Raw genomic sequence first — 16,769 nt, forward strand, 5'->3', positions numbered from 1 at the left:
TACACAATACTGCTGGTGAATAACATCTTTTTCATTATCAGTTATGGTTTATCAAATTTTGAGCAGCGTTATTTTCAAACTTTGAACAGCGTTTTTCATGATGATGAACCCGAGGGCGAGTCATTTGAACTTCTTATTTCTCTCCACACCGAAAATGCTTGGGGGTCGGCCTATTTCTCTTAGATACTGGATATAGTGTAATATACAGTAAAGTAAAATGGTAATTTACAATATGTTTTTCATTGGCTAACCGTCCTCTGTTTGACTGGCAACAGGTCATCATGATTTTCCATTTCTTTAGCAATTGAGCAGTTTTTAAGTTTTTTCGTAGCTTACTTAAGTCGAACAATGCTTCTCCCTACTGACCAAGTGTATAAATGAGAACTAGGGGTATTAAGCCCTGCGGGGTACTATCATGTCACCAGGGAGCGAGTAGGAATACTTCTACTTGCTTGATACTACAGAAATGGCCCGATGCCGATTCGCTTCTTGATTTGACGTTATTATTTGTTTTAATCGGAAGAATTTCTAAATACAAAACCCAACAACGATGCAGTTCTGAAAGTCTACTTTGGTACACGATTGTTCTTTTTAAGCACTAGGAACAGAATTCAATCAGTTAAGTTTCAATGAGCTCGTAAATATATAATGAACAAAACATTAAGAATTTTTTATTTAACCCAACATTGGCCCAACAGCAATGCCGTTTTTAACGTCTACTTTCTTACACGATTGTTCTTATTAAGCACTAGGAGCAGAATCCAGTCAGTTAAGTTATCTTTCAATAAACTCGTGAATAGATAATGAACAGGACAACAAGAATTTTGAATTAAAATTTCTTTTCGCCGATTTTCAATTCATGTTACACTGGTTCCACAAGTTTTCTCACGGCGCGTCAGTTAAAAACCTTTAGGACCTACCAAGGTCGACCCAGGTAAATTCACGCAATACTTGAGGAACCTCTTTCATCCAACGGTACCGGTCTAATCAGCTAAATCAAACAACTTTTCCAAAACTTTCAAAAGGTTACTGTCAAAGTGATCGCCGTTGCGGGTAGTGTAAGAACAGGAAGGAGTGTAGCTCTCAGAACTCCGGTAATAACCTCTGGATCTGAAGTCATTAGCAGCATCAACGGTGTTAAAAGCCAAGCAATGAATTACGTGTTTGTAGGCAGAGCACGATCGCAAGCAATTTCTTATGCATACTTTTGTTTTCCCATTGGGAAGGTGGGTCGGGCACCAAGCCATAGGCTTCTTGGCTTCGCTCCACAACCATGTGGTGCAAGCCACAATTCTTGCAACTTGAGGACTGAGGTCCTTGATAAATTCTTCTGAACATATCATTCTTGGAAGGAGAATGCCTAGGAGGTTATCGTTGTTAAGCAATGGTAATTGTTCATACTTTTCAAGTCTGTCCAACTTTATTCCCGCCAGTAAATTACGGCAATCTTCGCCTATACTTGAGAGACCGTATTGCTGAGCGAGAAGAAGAATCTTCATGGCATTGGACTCTGTTTTAGGTTCATTCTTGAGACAACGGGCACACAGGTCAAGGACTCCCTTTACTTGGTACTCGTCAGCGAGTTTCAGCAAGTGTTCCACATTATTCATTGAAAAATAATCCATAGCGGACTACCTCTGAAAAGAACGTCACACTCAAAATGTTAAGTAATTACCGTTAATCAATGCCAACTAATAAAAGGTGCACAGTGTGTACACGTGGCTACGTGTTTACTTTTATATCGAGCGCATCGGGCAAATACGTTTTTCTGTGATGTATTTGTTTGATACGGGGCATTGGCTTTGGAAGGCTATTCATGATAAAAGTGAATAAAGAGCTGGAAACTTGTTTGAAAGCAAAATCAAAATATTGATCGACTAGATATGTTAAGCCGGTTTGAAGACTGTTGACTCCTGCAGATAGTTCACTTGATATTTTGGATTCTTCTGCGTCTTGTAAACTGCGTATTTGTTGCGACGTCTGCACCATGTTTACAAAAATTTTAAAATTTTGTCACTTTTCTCCGCTTTATTAGTTATTTGTGGCAAACAACAAGTACACAAGGATGCACTCGATTATAAAGCAGTAAATAGAGAGATAGGTTATTTGTTGGCCTGCTCAGTCCGAGTTCCTTTCAGCGAAAAACGGTGAGAGAGCAACATATAGTGACTTTTGCTATTTAAACGTCTGCGCAACTACGACTTCATTGACCGCGAGCAAGATGGAAATATTCTGCCCCCTGTCGGAACAATCAGAACGAAGACCTCGCTGCACTCCTCGCGCTTTGAAAAACCTTACTATGCATGCATTGATCTGGCTTATCTTTGTGTCGGTATAGTTTCCTCAATAAAGTCTCTAAAATAAGCAGCGCAAATTTTTCTGATATATTGCATCTCTACATCCGTTTCACCTGAAATACCTCATGGTACAATCTTGTGCAGGTCTATGCAATCTGTCGCACCCAAAAAATTAATGTAGTGTGGGAAGAATAGGAGTTGCGAGTTACCTTAAATCAGAGTGATGTGCAAGTCTGTGGAACTTGCCTGTGATCTCCACTCTCTTGTGTACATGCAACTGTTTGACAAAACCTAATATTTCATTTGCATTCTTCTCGGGTAGTGTAATCTCACCAATCGTTGCTTCTTTAAAATTAGATGTCAGCATAGCTTTGAATACAGGTGAGTTTAAAGTCAATATCAGACGATGAACATGAAACCTTTGTCCTTCCACAACAAGAGTTAAGTCCCTGTCTTCCCAGGGCTGGGAAAATGGATTGTCCTCTGTGAAATCAGCCTGCACACGGACATAGCTTTTCTCTGTACGTTAAATAATAATAATAATAATAATAATAATAATAATAATAATAATAATAATAATAATAATAATAATAACTAATAATAATTAACAGTACTTGCAGTACTGTTAATTTGTTGAGCTACGAGGGTTAAAAGGTGGACTAATATAAAGGTTGGATAGATTCTGCTACTCATCAGAATATCTTCTTCAACATGAAATCCACAGAACTAAACAGTTTTACAAACTCTTAAAGTGTTCAGAGCAAAGACCTTTCCAGCATCATGCCTTCTCGGTGTAAGGTCGTATAACAATGGGGCAAAATATAAATGATAATCTCTCCTATTCTTGCAGCCACTCAAAGGGTCTGAGAGAAAAATACCCAACTACAAGTTACCTTCAGGTTCTTCGGTCAGGTTGCCTTCGGCCATCCTGCTGGAGCTCGTTTGAACTTCAGTAACACAGTTACGATCTTCACCAAGGTACTCACACCTTCTGCAACCCACACTTTGAAACGTGAATAAACCTTTCTGCAAAATGGTACATTTGTACGGAATCAGTTTTTAATAACTAAGCTTATTGTTCATCAGGAGATACATTGGTACGGAAATATGTACTGAGGCCAACTAAAATTTCAGACATGTCTAAGAAATAAGGGAGCAAGTTCTTGTGTGCGGTCGTTTCGCCTAGAAGACAATTCACCCGAAGCCCCAGCATATTTGAAAGCCCTTTCATCCGGGTGGCACACTAGCTCACTCCCATGGCCAACGCATGATGTTTATAATTTTTACCTGTTTCGTTTTCTCTGTTAAAAGATGATTTCCAATCGGCACTGCGCACTCTCGAGAGTTTATTTACATTTTTTCTTTTGGGTCATGTAAGACGTCACAAAATGTAACATTTCGTAACTAGTTACATAGGTGAATTCAACGTTTCATGTCAACCGCCATCATGATGCGAAGCTTTATACTTCGTTCTTTCTGACAATTCACTTGATGAAACGAATAGGAATAATGCCGTTTGGAACCGCCGTTTTCTACATTTCTAAGCATCCTGTCTTGATTTTGTTTTAATTTTTCTCTTGTTTCTTTATTTCTAAACTTTTTAAGAAAATAGTGAAATCCAAGATGGCGGATCCAAGATGGCGGGTCAAATGACGTCATGAGACGTCATAATTAATAAAGATGGTAAATATATCACATTGTATAGCAAGCTCGAGGCTATCTAATTTATGTAAATTAATTTCTCTGCCTTAACAAAAGGAAAACCCAGGGAAGGCCGGGAGGGGCTCTATCCCCCGCTCCCTTGTACTTTCGGTGTGGGGTGTGAGTTGGTTTAATTCGCTCTTAAAGACGTTTTCAATAAACTCTCCCAAGAAATTGAAGCTCTCTGTATCTCATTGTAATCTGCTGAACCATCTGAACTGGAACTTGGGGAGTGCTCAGATCGACAACGAGGACGTCATCTGAGATGTTAGAGCTCAGTTAGCACACTACGTACCGTATGCGTTACGCGCGGCGCCTAAGACCTAGAAACATCACACTGACGTCATGGGGGCCCGGAGACAACAGTAACAGAAGTTTTAGAAACAGAACAAGTAAAAAGAAGAATATTCAAAACGAAATCACGTCATTTCGTGAAGGTCAGAAAAGCCAGATTATGCTAGTAGTGCTAAATTTAGATAAAAAGCTTGCTGAATTATGCTAAAAATTATGTTAGCGCAATCGACAAAAACCTATTTGTAAAGCACCGGGATCTATGCGCCCTACTCTTTGCGATGCGTGTGTGGCTTCTTTAACGTTCCCTGCTAACCATGTAACACTGAAGATGTAGGAGACGGGGCCTACGGTTTGCTAGTCTTTATCCGAGAAGACTTGAACGTCTAACCATTTGCTGTAATAACAAAAGCAGCACATTCTTCTCAGTTATTTTAACCCTGAGTGTTGGTCCGATCTGGGACTCGAACACTCGATAGGGCTTTCCACAAGTTGCCCGGCAACTTTTTGGAAACTTCTTGTATTTCGAGTAGCTTTTTTTGTTTCGAGCAACTTTTTGCATTCTGAACAATTTTTCTAGTTTCCAACCAATTCTGAGAAATCAGAGCAGATTTTAGTACTTAAATTGGCCTGGACTGGAATTTGGAAAAAATACAAACGGACAGCGATATGTCGAGGAAAAGGTTGTTGAAACAGCGATATGTTGAAACTCTGTTAGCAGTCGAGTGAACGTGCAATAAAAAGAAAGTTAGGTGATGATTTGGGCTGCACTTCTAGGCTGAAGTGAAACTAAATCAGTAATGCTTTCTTGAGGTTTAGTTGCCGATCGAGTTTGTATACCATACCATGTATAACGCTATCCTTTATCAACACCGTCGACGATAGTTTTTGGGCAAGAGACTTCTAGCACGCCTCTGTGCCAAAATCCTGCGGTGGCAATAAATCAAACTACACCATAAGCAAAATCCAGAGAATACAATTTTTCTACTGGTCTTTGAGCATTGTCGTCACTGCTTAACTTATTTAGTTTCTTTAGAAATGAGACCGCCGCATCTTATGAATTTATGAGTAAAACTGTTTGAAATCTACTGACCTTAATATGAATACTCCTAAGCTCATAGCTGATTACACTCAGGTATAGTTCTCTTTTATGGAGAAAATTCTATTTTATCACTTAATAACCGGAGCTTGAGTAAAAAATAAGAGTGAGCTCGAATACTCAGAGCTAGTAGTTCTTTACTGGACAGTTTTTCATTACTAGTTCTTCAGCTTGGAGAAATCTTGCATAACAGAGAACAGGTTAGAATCGAAATGATCGTCGTCGTCATCTGTGACACGAGAGCGGGTTCGATGAACCATTTGACCGCTCAACATGCTTTTACATTCTGGACAGTCTCTGATTTGTAAATAGGAAACTGGTCGATGAAATGCTCTACAGTAGCCGTCGACGTGCGTTTCGCACAATTTCACTTTGTAGTTACTATCTCTGTGTATCAGGGGTATCAGAGTCACCACTAACCCGAAAAACTGGGGATACACCTCGTCAAGAATCGTCTCTAATCGTTCAATCCTTTGTGTCAGGTAATATTGTGTCTGTTCCTTGTCGAGATCTTGCAAATGAACAGTTTCTGAAAGGGACTCAAGTCTCATATTCTTGAGCAGGTCGATGCAGCCCTGATGTACCCTCTCCAGGTTGTACAATTTTGCCAGCGCCAGAATCTTCATGACGTTTTCTTTTGTTTTAGGTTGGTCCTCGAGAAACTTCACACAAGGGTCGAATATGAGTTGTTTTACCTGATACTCGTGACTTAATTGTAGAAGATCTTCCACATTTTCCACTAAAAACATTGAAAGGAAAGGTCTAAATTAGACAAAAGCCCAAATTTACTTTTCAGAGATAAATGGCGCCAGGCAAATTGCGATGTTACTGTGAAAGACTTTCCTAAACATCTCGCTTCGAAGCAAGCTAGACAGTCCAAAGATTTTATATGACCGTAAGATAATTCCTTTCCAGCGGAAACATTTGCCATGTACGTTAGCTTTAATTATGTTGCAAAAATACTTACTTGTAATTTCCACTCTCTCTTGGATGTATTGGAAGCCGTAAATTATCTTCAGAAAGTCCAGAACACCACTGGCATTTTTCTCAGGCAGTGGAATCTCGTTGGTTGTGGCTTCTTTAAATTGTGATTTGAACATAGCCTTGAACACTGGAGAGTTCATACTCAGTATCAGACGATGAACATGAAACTTCTCATTCTTCACCACAAGAATTACGTCACTATCTTCCCAGGGTTCAGAAAAGCAATGCTTCACCTTCTTTTCTGATTGGTCTCCTCCTACAGACGGAAAGGGGTTGGTAAAATAAGCCAAATGGAAGATTCTGCATGCGTTTCAGTTATCCCTAATTTATTCTCTTCTTTTGTTATTTTAAAAAGAAAACAAAGGAAAAAAATTAATTAGGGATGAAAACGCATGAATACTGCACTGATTCTTCAAAGTCTGAGTCTCTAGAGCGTATGCAAGGTTTCTTTTTACATGGAATGCTAAGTTCGGAAAATCATCTAATATATAAATATGTAAATATCAACATAACAGAAAGAGGAAGTAGGTTTTCGTGACCAAGAATTTAAATTTGCATACTCTACTTGCATGAACGCATATTAAATGGTGCATATTGCGAACAAACCGTGGAGCCAAATGACATACACTTCTGTTTTTATTTGCGGAACAAACCTTAGATTCAATATTTATGCATTTGCTTGTCTGAAATGGTGAAGCATAACCGATCTTGAGGTCAGTGTTCCTACAGCATTTTGCCTGTTCTTTAAGTATTCATATGCAGCAGTATGCGAATCGTTAACTCACCAGTCAGGGGCACCCAACGACCGTTTTCTCTCTAATGCTGTTAGATGCTGTTTTAGGCTATCTGGAGTACTTTTAAAGCTCTGTAGGTTAATTTTAGGTTGCACTAAAAAAATTTTATCTGTTCGGATATTCTAGGGGAACTTGAGTATTCTCGAATTTATTAGGGCTTTTTTGTCCATTTCCCGAAAACCTTAGGTCTTATCGCCTTTCCGAAAATGATAGCTGACCTTTTTTCGGTACTCAAAACGACATTTTTAACAGTCCGAAAACAACAGACATTAAATTTCTCATGTCACAAAAGTTCGAGGTGCCAATTCTCTCAAGAAAATCAGAGGGGATTAAAAGCCTTCCGAACAGATAATTTACCGAAACGATCCGTTGGGTGCCCCTGACCAGTTTCGTTTTGGCTTCCCTTTTCTACAAGGCTTGTGTCCTCGATGGTGCTGTTAGATGCCATCTCTGTATAAGCTATTGTATAAAAATGTACTGTCACAAAGCGAAAAGGTATTTTAGTATGTATTCTGTGTTTCCTTCACCACTGGAGCACGGACAAAAATTTCCTTTGATCGCGTGACACAAGGAGCAGGATCCGCGCCTTTCATTGGGAGACTGGAGACTAGAAAACCTAGATCACGCCCCTTCTCGTCCCCATAGCCCTTTTCGCTTCTCTTAGCCGACGCGGCCTTGGCACGAGAAACGAAGAACTCTAGAAACAGAAGAATTCTCGGACTTTCGGTCTTCATGTATGCAATCGTAATGTTTCTATATACTGTAAGGGACTGTCAATGGCGGCCGTCAAGGCAAGACTCGAGGAATCTTTGTATCAGACCTTCAATGGTATCAATTTGGAGAATGTTTCCGTCAGTCCAATTTTTTTCACCAACAGGCTTTGGCATTCATTGATTTTTCAGTTATTGCCCTTTGTTTTTGACTCCTGACATGGAGCAATTGAATCGTTTATTTTGGTTGTTTCGCTCTTAAATGCCTTGATGCCAGATCAGACCGTGAAGCTAAACGATTTGCAGGTCAGCTGCAGCTGTTCTTGAATGGTCCTCCATAAACACGGCTGGTCAAGCTGTTTTACATTTTTCGCGCCACCAATCCGCGCGAACAATTTGACTTCCGTTAAAGATTTCTTTATTTTCAAGTAGCCAATCAAAACACCTGAGGATTAAAATCTTCACGCACACCGTTCAGTGACTGCCCAGCTCAACTGAAAGCTGTCTCACCGTTTGAACTACCAGTGGGCCCCGTACTTGATCTTCCCTTGATACCATCCCTGGGATACCACCTGATTGTTCACAGTCTAATCTCTTTTCGGGTCAAGGTTGCTGAAATTTCAAACTTTACCCTTACTCTACCGTCATCCTTAAGAATTCAGAGTACAGTCGCAACAGAATTTTTTTCATGTTTTCTTTATTTTCTTGTCTAACCTGTTTACTCAATATTTTGCGAATAAACCAAAAATTCTACCTACATGTATATTTCCTTTATCTCTATTTTGCGGTCCCCTTTTACAAAGCCACAAATACATCACAAAATGTCTACTCTTATATAAAAAACGTAGACAATTCTAAAGAAACGTGCACAACTATTCTTTTTGTGCCACCAAAATTGGGCCACTCTAATAATGAAACAGGCTTTATTTGCACTTAACTTATGCGCTAGTTAATTCCACGTCATTTTTGGTTCTATAAGCTTAAAAATCGTCTCTTGGTTTTCAATTAAAGCCCGGCCCAGCCCAACATTGTTGGCCCAGCATTTGCAAGCTCCGGCCAAACGATCGCAACATTTGAACGCAACACATCGCAACATCGTTGGGCGAAACACGTTGCATGCGTTTGGCTACCTGTTGCGATGTGTTGCTACATGTTGGGTATTGAAAATCGAACTAGTGCGTATACCCGGGCGCGACATTGTTGCACGAACCTGGCCAAACGACTACAACGTCACGCAACATCCACAAATGTTGCATGAAAAATTTGACCATTGTCAAATGTGAGCCAACAACACCCAACATGCCGCAACATGTCACAACACGTCGCAATTATAGGGGGGCCAAACGCGCGCAACATGTTGCGCCCAACAATGTTGCGATATGTTGCGTTGACATGTTGCGATCGTTTGGCCGTGGCTTAAGAGTTCGGAGATCCTCGGCGTCATTAAAATACCAGCCCACTTCTCTGTTATCGATAAATTTCGCAGATTTCGGGTCCGCTATAATCTTAAAAACGCACTATTTGTCAGCTAACAGTTAAAATCCGGCAACCAATTCTCAGCTATCAGTTACACCTCATTCATAGACATCCCTCGATAGTGGTTTGAACACTTTCCTAAAATTGGTCTTGTGCAACGCACCCGTAAACCGGCTATACCTTAAAAATTGAAGACCCTCTACTAGGCTAATCTTTCAGACAAGCTACTTTCGATTGAAAGCGGAGCTTTTACATCTACAATCCTTCTGCAGTACACTATAATGACAGCAGCATTCGGTTATTGCCCTCAAAGATAACGCTAGCCTGTTTTACTTTGCATAATGTTGTTGTTGTTTTTTTTTCGTCCATTTTTTTTTTTCGTTTCGATTTTTCGTCCATGGTGTGCTTACTAAAATTGTGTGTTACGACCTCGCACAGACTTTACTCAACAAATTAATTTGACGTTTGGCCATCAACACTTCTAGTAGCGTTCTCCTACTTCTAACCCGTATAAGATAAAAGCGTTTTAAATTGTTCAAGACATCAAGAACCTTTCCAGAAGTGATTCCACTTACTAGCTGAAACTTGTGGCAATTAATTTTTTATCAACTTAGAGAAATCCTGTATCAAAGATGACATAGCTTCGTCAAAATATAAATTGCCACCATAATGATAAGGAAACTCACGCTTACGTGATGGACCGAAGCCCTGAAAGCCCAATTCCTTAGCTGTTCCAATCATTGTAATCAACATTTGCTTACAAACTGAACATTCCCTGAGGCGTTTATCAATATCGCCCGAGTGTGATTTACAGCTGGTAAAGTGGAAAGGACACCAAGTCACCCCTTTTTTCAGGTTGTCTGATTTATAAAAGAGCGACATACAGAATTCCACAACCCCAATAAATTGAGGATACAACCGGTCAAGAAACGTTTCTAACCGTTCAAGTCTTTGCGACATGATATTTTGCAAGGTCTCCTGGTCAAGAGCTTCCTGCTGGGTAGCTTCTAAAATGGACTGACGTTTCATTTCCCTTATCGTGGTGTAGCAGCCCTCAAACACACTGCCAAGCTTGTACAAGCTTACAAGTCTCATAATCTTCATTACATTTCTTTCTGTTTTTGGCTGATGCTCGAGGAACTTGACGCACTGCTCAAAAATGCCTTTTACCTGGTACTCGTCGCTTAACTTGAGAAGATGCTCCACGTTTTCCACTGAGTTAATAAAAAAGAGAAAAGAGGATTGTAATAAACACTTGAACAATTAACTGAATCACTCAAGGAAGCAATACTGATAAGCTGTATCTTATATACGAAGGGTAGAGCTAATTCCCCATAAGGCCTAAGGTACTGTGCTACTTTAAGAGATGGTATCCAGTTCTCCGGCAGATTGTGTTACCCCACGGTTGAGCGGATTGTTTCCTAGAAAATGAAAATGGGGATAAAAGCGGCCCCGGAGCTGTCAAAGCGAGCAAAATTCACCTCACAGGATTGGCTTTTTTCAAGTTTCGAAACTGGGTGTGATCTAGAAATTGATTTGAGGGGATTACCTGGGTAATTAGGTCATTGAGTAAACCTTGTCCAATCAAAAACATAGGGCTAAATTGACCACAAGTTGCATTGAGGCAACAACGACGTACAGCAACGAGATATTATCAAGGTAAGAGAGTGAATCCGCTATATAGGCCTTCTACCCAAGGTAATCCCTCATAAGTTATTTTTTGACATAGTACCCAGTTCGTTCGAGGATGTTACTCGCGCAATGCGTGGACAGCCCGAGCGACTTTCTCGCAAATAGGGCCACGTTCGATATATCGATAATCTATCATAGATCCGAGGCTTTCGGGTCAAAATAGACCAACTTCGACACATTAAAATTCAGCCTAACACATTAGACCTCAGCACGAGGCCATGGGAAATAAACCCCACAAACTCTGTAGTTATTCCCCAGGGCTTCGTACTGAGGTCTATTGTTTTAGGCTGAATCAGGAGCCATAATCGGGGACGGAGACCGTAAGCGCGCGCCATTTCTAGTATTGGGGTTGTCCCCATGATATGGGACAATTTTTCTATTTTTAGAACAAATTGCGCCATCCCGTGCGGCACACGCGCGTACATGCTGCGAGGATTTTTGCGGATGTCGCGTGGGGAAATGGCGTCCGAAATTCCCGAAATGGTTGACGCTTTTGGCCCACAACTCAATGCGTTCATGTCTGTTGGAATTTTACTGGGATGTCAGTATTTTCGTCGTAAGCTGCTCCATTATGAGTGAAGTAAGACAGTGTGGAATTTAGTTATGTGCCGCTTTATATCACGGACCAAGTTGTGTTCTGCTGCTTCTTTTACAAGAGCTCCATATTACTCCAGTCTAAGTTTCACATATGTTGAAGATTAACAACTTTTCCAAACCACAGCAAAAAAAACTAGTTAGATATATTTGGATATAGCAAAGTTTCAGGACTTCAAAGTTTCCCTCCTCTTGCCACACGCTTGCGAGGATTTCGCAGACTCTATCTCGACCGAAAAGTAAAAAAATAATAATAATTGCAAGTTTGAGATTGGCCTAGATTGTAAGCAAAGTTTGATATTTTATCAAGGCCCAGTAAGTGACAGTAACGTTTATGTGTGTAGATGCTGCTTAGTTTTTTTTGTGTGTAAAAACCCAATGAATTGTCTGTTGTCGATGAATAAGAGCGCCCGCCGATGCCTGTTTTGTACAATCAGCAAAACATGACAAATTGGACTTTCCCACTTTCGTGTGAAAACGTACATCGAACTCATATCATATCTCTAGTTTTTAAATATGTTTAAGGTTGATAAGTGTTTGAGAACATATTAAAAGCCTAGCTGAAAATAGGTGAATACAGCGAAATAATCAACAAAATTACGATGACGCTTTCTTAATCAACTCGAATAACGATTTCGATTTTGTTGGTTGAATTATCAAAACTCCTTGTCTATTTTATTTTCGCAGTGTAAAATTTTACTATGTTATAGAAACACACATGATGTTGGTAGCCTTTTGCCGTTGGTGAAACTTGTTGCAGCATCTCGGCACAAAAGACAACGAAAGAAATCTTTGTCAAGATTTGTTGACAATTGAAAACACCGACTCGGATTTGAAGTGCACGCGCGCGCTGTACTATACAAATGAGACCTTCCTTTCAAAAACTTTTGCAAACTCGCCAAACAAACAGAAACAACAAGAAACTATCAAAAACAGGGTTTGGTTATGATTAAGCATTGTTTGGGAAACTCACAAATTAATTCGATACCAGACTTAAGAGTTTTCTTACATAACTTTTCTTTACAGAACAAACGCAAAAGCTTACGCATACAACTAGCGCGAGCAAATATTATTGATTCACAGCGCGAAATTGAAGTCTGGCTTTCGACCCTGAAAAACTCACCTTTTCCATTAGCTCAGAGCATAAAACTACATATAAGAGCCCTGGTTCTTATTTCCTGCCTTATTCCCTGCCATCGCTGTGAAAAATCTGCAAGAGAATCTCGCCACTCTCACCATTTGATCAGGCAACGTGACAACATCCACGCGAGAGCTCACGACATGTGCGTGGATCCGCGCGGATATTTGACGTCAGGATGGCGCAATTTGTTCTAAAAATAGAAAAATTGTCCCATATCATAGGTGCGCGCGGATCCCAAGACTTACGGTCTCCGTCCCCGATTATGGCTCCTGGCTGAATTTTAATATATCGAAATTGGTCTATTGTAAATGTTTTAAGTTTCCTTTGTGCCTCGATTCCCAAAAGACACTTGGAAACAAAGAAAACACCACCAAGTATAGAAGTTTGTCCTGAGGGCCTCGGAGCCATGGTAGAATATTGATATATCGAATCTGGCCTGAGAAGAAATGGCGGGAAATATGGTTTTCAAAATGCGTTTCATAGCACAGATGTTTGCTGCACTCCCAGCCGTCTATTTGTTCAGCCGGGCTTTCGCTTGCTTTGTGCTAGTTCGGCTGTTCATTCTCCTACCGTTCACTCTGTTTTATAGAGTTTAAGAATAAGCAAAACACAACAGCAACGTCAAAATGTACAATGGCTGTGTACGGATGCGTTACAAGTCTTTGTCGTGATTTCTTTGCCAGTCTTACAAAACAACAGCATACAAAAACCACATTCTGCGTATTCTAGAAAACATGAAATACGACGGCCAATTCAGTTGAAAATTTCTTTTTCCAATTCTGCCGCTGTAGCACATATTATGTTTAAATTATCTCTGAGGGTGATAGACAAACAGAATGAACGTAAATTCTAGCAAGATTCGTAGGTTGAATGTAAAGTCGTTTTTTAATCGACGCTGTCCTCGTCCTTGGCGACTCATAAACAAATCGTCCTTAAAAACATCTCCGCAACGCGCGAGTAACATACGCGGACGAACTAGGAACCATGACTAACAATAACTTACCTTGGGTATGAGGCTTATGCGGGGGATTCACTCTCTTACCTGGATAATCTCTTGACAGCAACCAATGTGAATTTACCTAAGGAATTCAATCCCGACCCTGACACAAAGCGTTTAACTACCTATTGGTCTTGTACACTTGTCATAACCTCTCATAGATAATTTTGGTTGCATAAAAATGCTTCTTATAAGTAGTTTTTTGAAACACATTTCAGAATAAAAACTAGCGATTAAAAAACGACGATTTGATCTCCCTGAGATCATTTTCAAGTTGTAGATAAAGTGAATGAAATATACATATATAAGTACAAATTAGGGCGTGAGAATGGAATGTCCAACGATAAAACATGTAAATACAAGCGCTAAAATGTAAGTGTTAAATTAATAAAATACTGTAGAAAAAACTTTATAAATAACTTTGCACGGATTGAATTTGACTGTTTGTTCAAAGTTGGCTTTAGCACCTTTATAAAGAGCATTTCGTAGATCAGGTAGTCGAATTTACTTTGGCATTTTCTCAAGATCTTAAAATCACGAGATATATCACTTGGGACTGTTCCATGTTGCTCTTCAATGTGATTCCCGATTGAAGACAATCCTTTGCGTTCCTCAACGCGCTGATAGAGGTGTCGGCACGTATACCCGACATTGTATACTACTAGAAGTGTGGTTTGTGAGATGCAAATGATCTCAGGGAGATCGAAACGTCGTTTTCTATCGCTAGTTTTTATTCTGAAATAAAAATGCTTACTAGTTATTTCCTCTCGTTCTTGCACGTAAAGTTGTTTCAGAAAGTCCAGTACTTCATTGGCTTTTTTCTTAGGCAATGGAACCTCGTTGGCTGTAGCCTCTTTGAATTCCGATTTGAACATGGCCTTGAACACTGGCGAGTTCACAATTAGGATTACACGATGAACATGAAACTTCTCATTTCCCACAATAAGAATCATGTCACTATCTTCCCACGGCTTAGAAAAGCGATGATTGAGTTTCGGGTTTTCACGAACGTCTTCCTTTGGGTGATCTGATTGAATAGAAGAGAAACCAACTTAGGCGACTTTTAATGGAGGCTTGACACACTTAGCTCAAACTACACTTTAGAATGAACATTAAATGCTCTCTCTCCAAGAGGTGGGAACAAGAAAAGTGGTATCAGGTGGTGGAAGACGGGAAGAAGGGCTGAAAACCGGGAGGAATAAGATCTCCGGGGGTCTTTTCAATATGCGGAGAGTCTCCGTCCCCGGGGTCAAAACTTCTACCTATTTTTGTACCATTCCCACAGAAAAAGCAACCCTTTTGCGACCTTCCATACCAAGTGGCACTCTTGTTATATCCTAACTGTAGACAAAGGAGAGGTAAAAAATTGTTTTTGGCAATAATACTTGGATGAATTGGACGTTTGGTAAGTCTCCTCTTAGCAAGATATTTTGAAAGGCACTTTAAGTTCTAGGCCTAACTATACTTTTTCATAGTCTACAGTGGAAGCAGACACATGTGGTTGCCGTCTTTGGCCACCCAGAAGACCGTTTATTCAACAAAACGAAACTACAGCGTAAAAAATATTTCTAACTATATGAGCCATTCTCAGCAAAGGCGAATGGGTACCCATCATATCTACAAAAGTGGGTGAGTTGGGTGGCTGGGTAAGTGTACTGTCTGCTTTGCTCCGAGAACTAAAGGAAAAGAGGACAGCAATCTGGAATTGTTGCGGATGTTTACCCCTGCCCTAAACTGGCAACTAACTCTAAAACGTCATATAAAATATTTTACCTCCCGAGAAATAAATAGCATATTTAAAATACCTAAATAACAGTTTTCCCTTCCCTTTTTCCACCCTGTGAAACTTCCCTATTCTTCAATAGACCTCCAGCCTATTAATGGTACACCTTTCGGGCGGGATCTCCCCTTACACTAATATTATAGGGAGACCCCCTTCCCTAGGGTAAAATCGGCAACGAATGCTTGCTTGATTCGGTTCACTGAACTGGATAGCGAGAAAGTAGTCACAAAAGTAACAAAAGAAAACATTTTCCCCGGCCAAAACAACATTTTTGTACAATTTTGAGCGAGGAAGTCAATGTCTGGAGGAGACTCTGTTTTTAGAACACGCTACGCTGTTACTACTGATCTCTTGGAAACATCGTGTATGAAAAGACTAAAATTAAGCGGCACAAAAATCAACTTGCAATTCGCATTTAATATAGACAATTAACGTCTATGGGCGCTTTCATGACCGTGTTTTAATGTTAGTCGAATTGGCAAACAGAATCATCAAGGAATAAGGGAGAAAATGATGTGCAGAAGTTTAAATAAGTTAGGTCGGAACAAATATCTCAACTGAAGGCGAAGCTTTGCCGGCCTTAGCAGCAGTCGAGGGTCCACAATAGGGTTCTCAGATCCCGCTTTCCCGCCCATTTTTTCCTGTTAATCCCACCATCCCGCCCTTTTTTGCCTGGAAATCCCGATCCCACCTACTTTTCAAGGACATTTCTGCGTTAATCATAAATTTTTTAAAATTAATAATTAATTTAATTATTGACACAAACTTTTTAAAACAAGATATTGCATAAAAGATCACAAAAGAATTCAATGGGTAGCAGATAAGTAAGCACAAATGATTAAACGTTTACTGTTTTGTTTCCTTTTGTCCACGTATCAGTGAAAGAAAGATATTATTCATTCCCATATTCAAGAGATGGCCCGTAAACACACTTGACAGTTTCTTTCAGCGTCTTCACTTAACTTGAAGTCTGGGCTCAGAACTTTTCTTTCCGAATAAAGGCATTCCTGCTCGCACATCCTTTTCGTAATATGGTCTAATATACGATGACGCAATTCGTAATGTCGCATACTTTGTTCGGTAAATCACTATCACCGCCATCTGGTGTGCCCATCCTGGCCAAAACAAGCCAAGCGCTTTGGAAAAGGTCGAAAGACTAGAAAAACTAGAAAGGATCGGGAGATCAAGGTTACAGATAGCCTGCGAACGC

At 40.0% G+C, this 16,769-nt stretch overlaps 4 protein-coding genes across 4 annotated transcripts in view; all 4 read right to left on the reverse strand.

Moving 5' to 3' along the window:
• The window catches only part of LOC145480994 (uncharacterized), a 249,618-nt gene that overhangs the window by 176,717 nt on the left and 56,132 nt on the right, over window positions 1-16,769 (reverse strand). The window lies entirely within an intron of this gene.
• On the reverse strand, window positions 926-2,461 carry LOC145482991 (uncharacterized). The gene has a single exon (XM_081461616.1). It carries the CDS (start codon window positions 1,623-1,625, stop codon window positions 984-986), a length of 642 nt encoding a protein of 213 aa, XP_081317742.1. The 5' UTR covers window positions 1,626-2,461; the 3' UTR covers window positions 926-983.
• Window positions 5,547-7,627, reverse strand: LOC145480534 (kelch-like protein 24). Its single transcript, XM_081458773.1, has 3 exons — window positions 7,551-7,627; window positions 6,356-6,628; window positions 5,547-6,127 (listed from the first exon to the last, which is right to left on the reverse strand). The coding sequence occupies exons 1-3, from the start codon at window positions 7,612-7,614 to the stop codon at window positions 5,547-5,549; spliced, it is 918 nt and encodes a 305-aa protein (XP_081314899.1). The 5' UTR covers window positions 7,615-7,627.
• Window positions 9,934-15,285, reverse strand: LOC145480975 (uncharacterized). Its single transcript, XM_081459324.1, has 2 exons — window positions 14,531-15,285; window positions 9,934-10,566 (listed from the first exon to the last, which is right to left on the reverse strand). The coding sequence occupies exons 1-2, from the start codon at window positions 14,727-14,729 to the stop codon at window positions 9,947-9,949; spliced, it is 819 nt and encodes a 272-aa protein (XP_081315450.1). The 5' UTR covers window positions 14,730-15,285; the 3' UTR covers window positions 9,934-9,946.

This window comes from Orbicella franksi, chromosome 3 (genome assembly GCF_964199315.1).
Source record: "Orbicella franksi chromosome 3, jaOrbFran1.1, whole genome shotgun sequence".
Classification (NCBI taxonomy): Eukaryota; Metazoa; Cnidaria; class Anthozoa; order Scleractinia; family Merulinidae; genus Orbicella; species Orbicella franksi.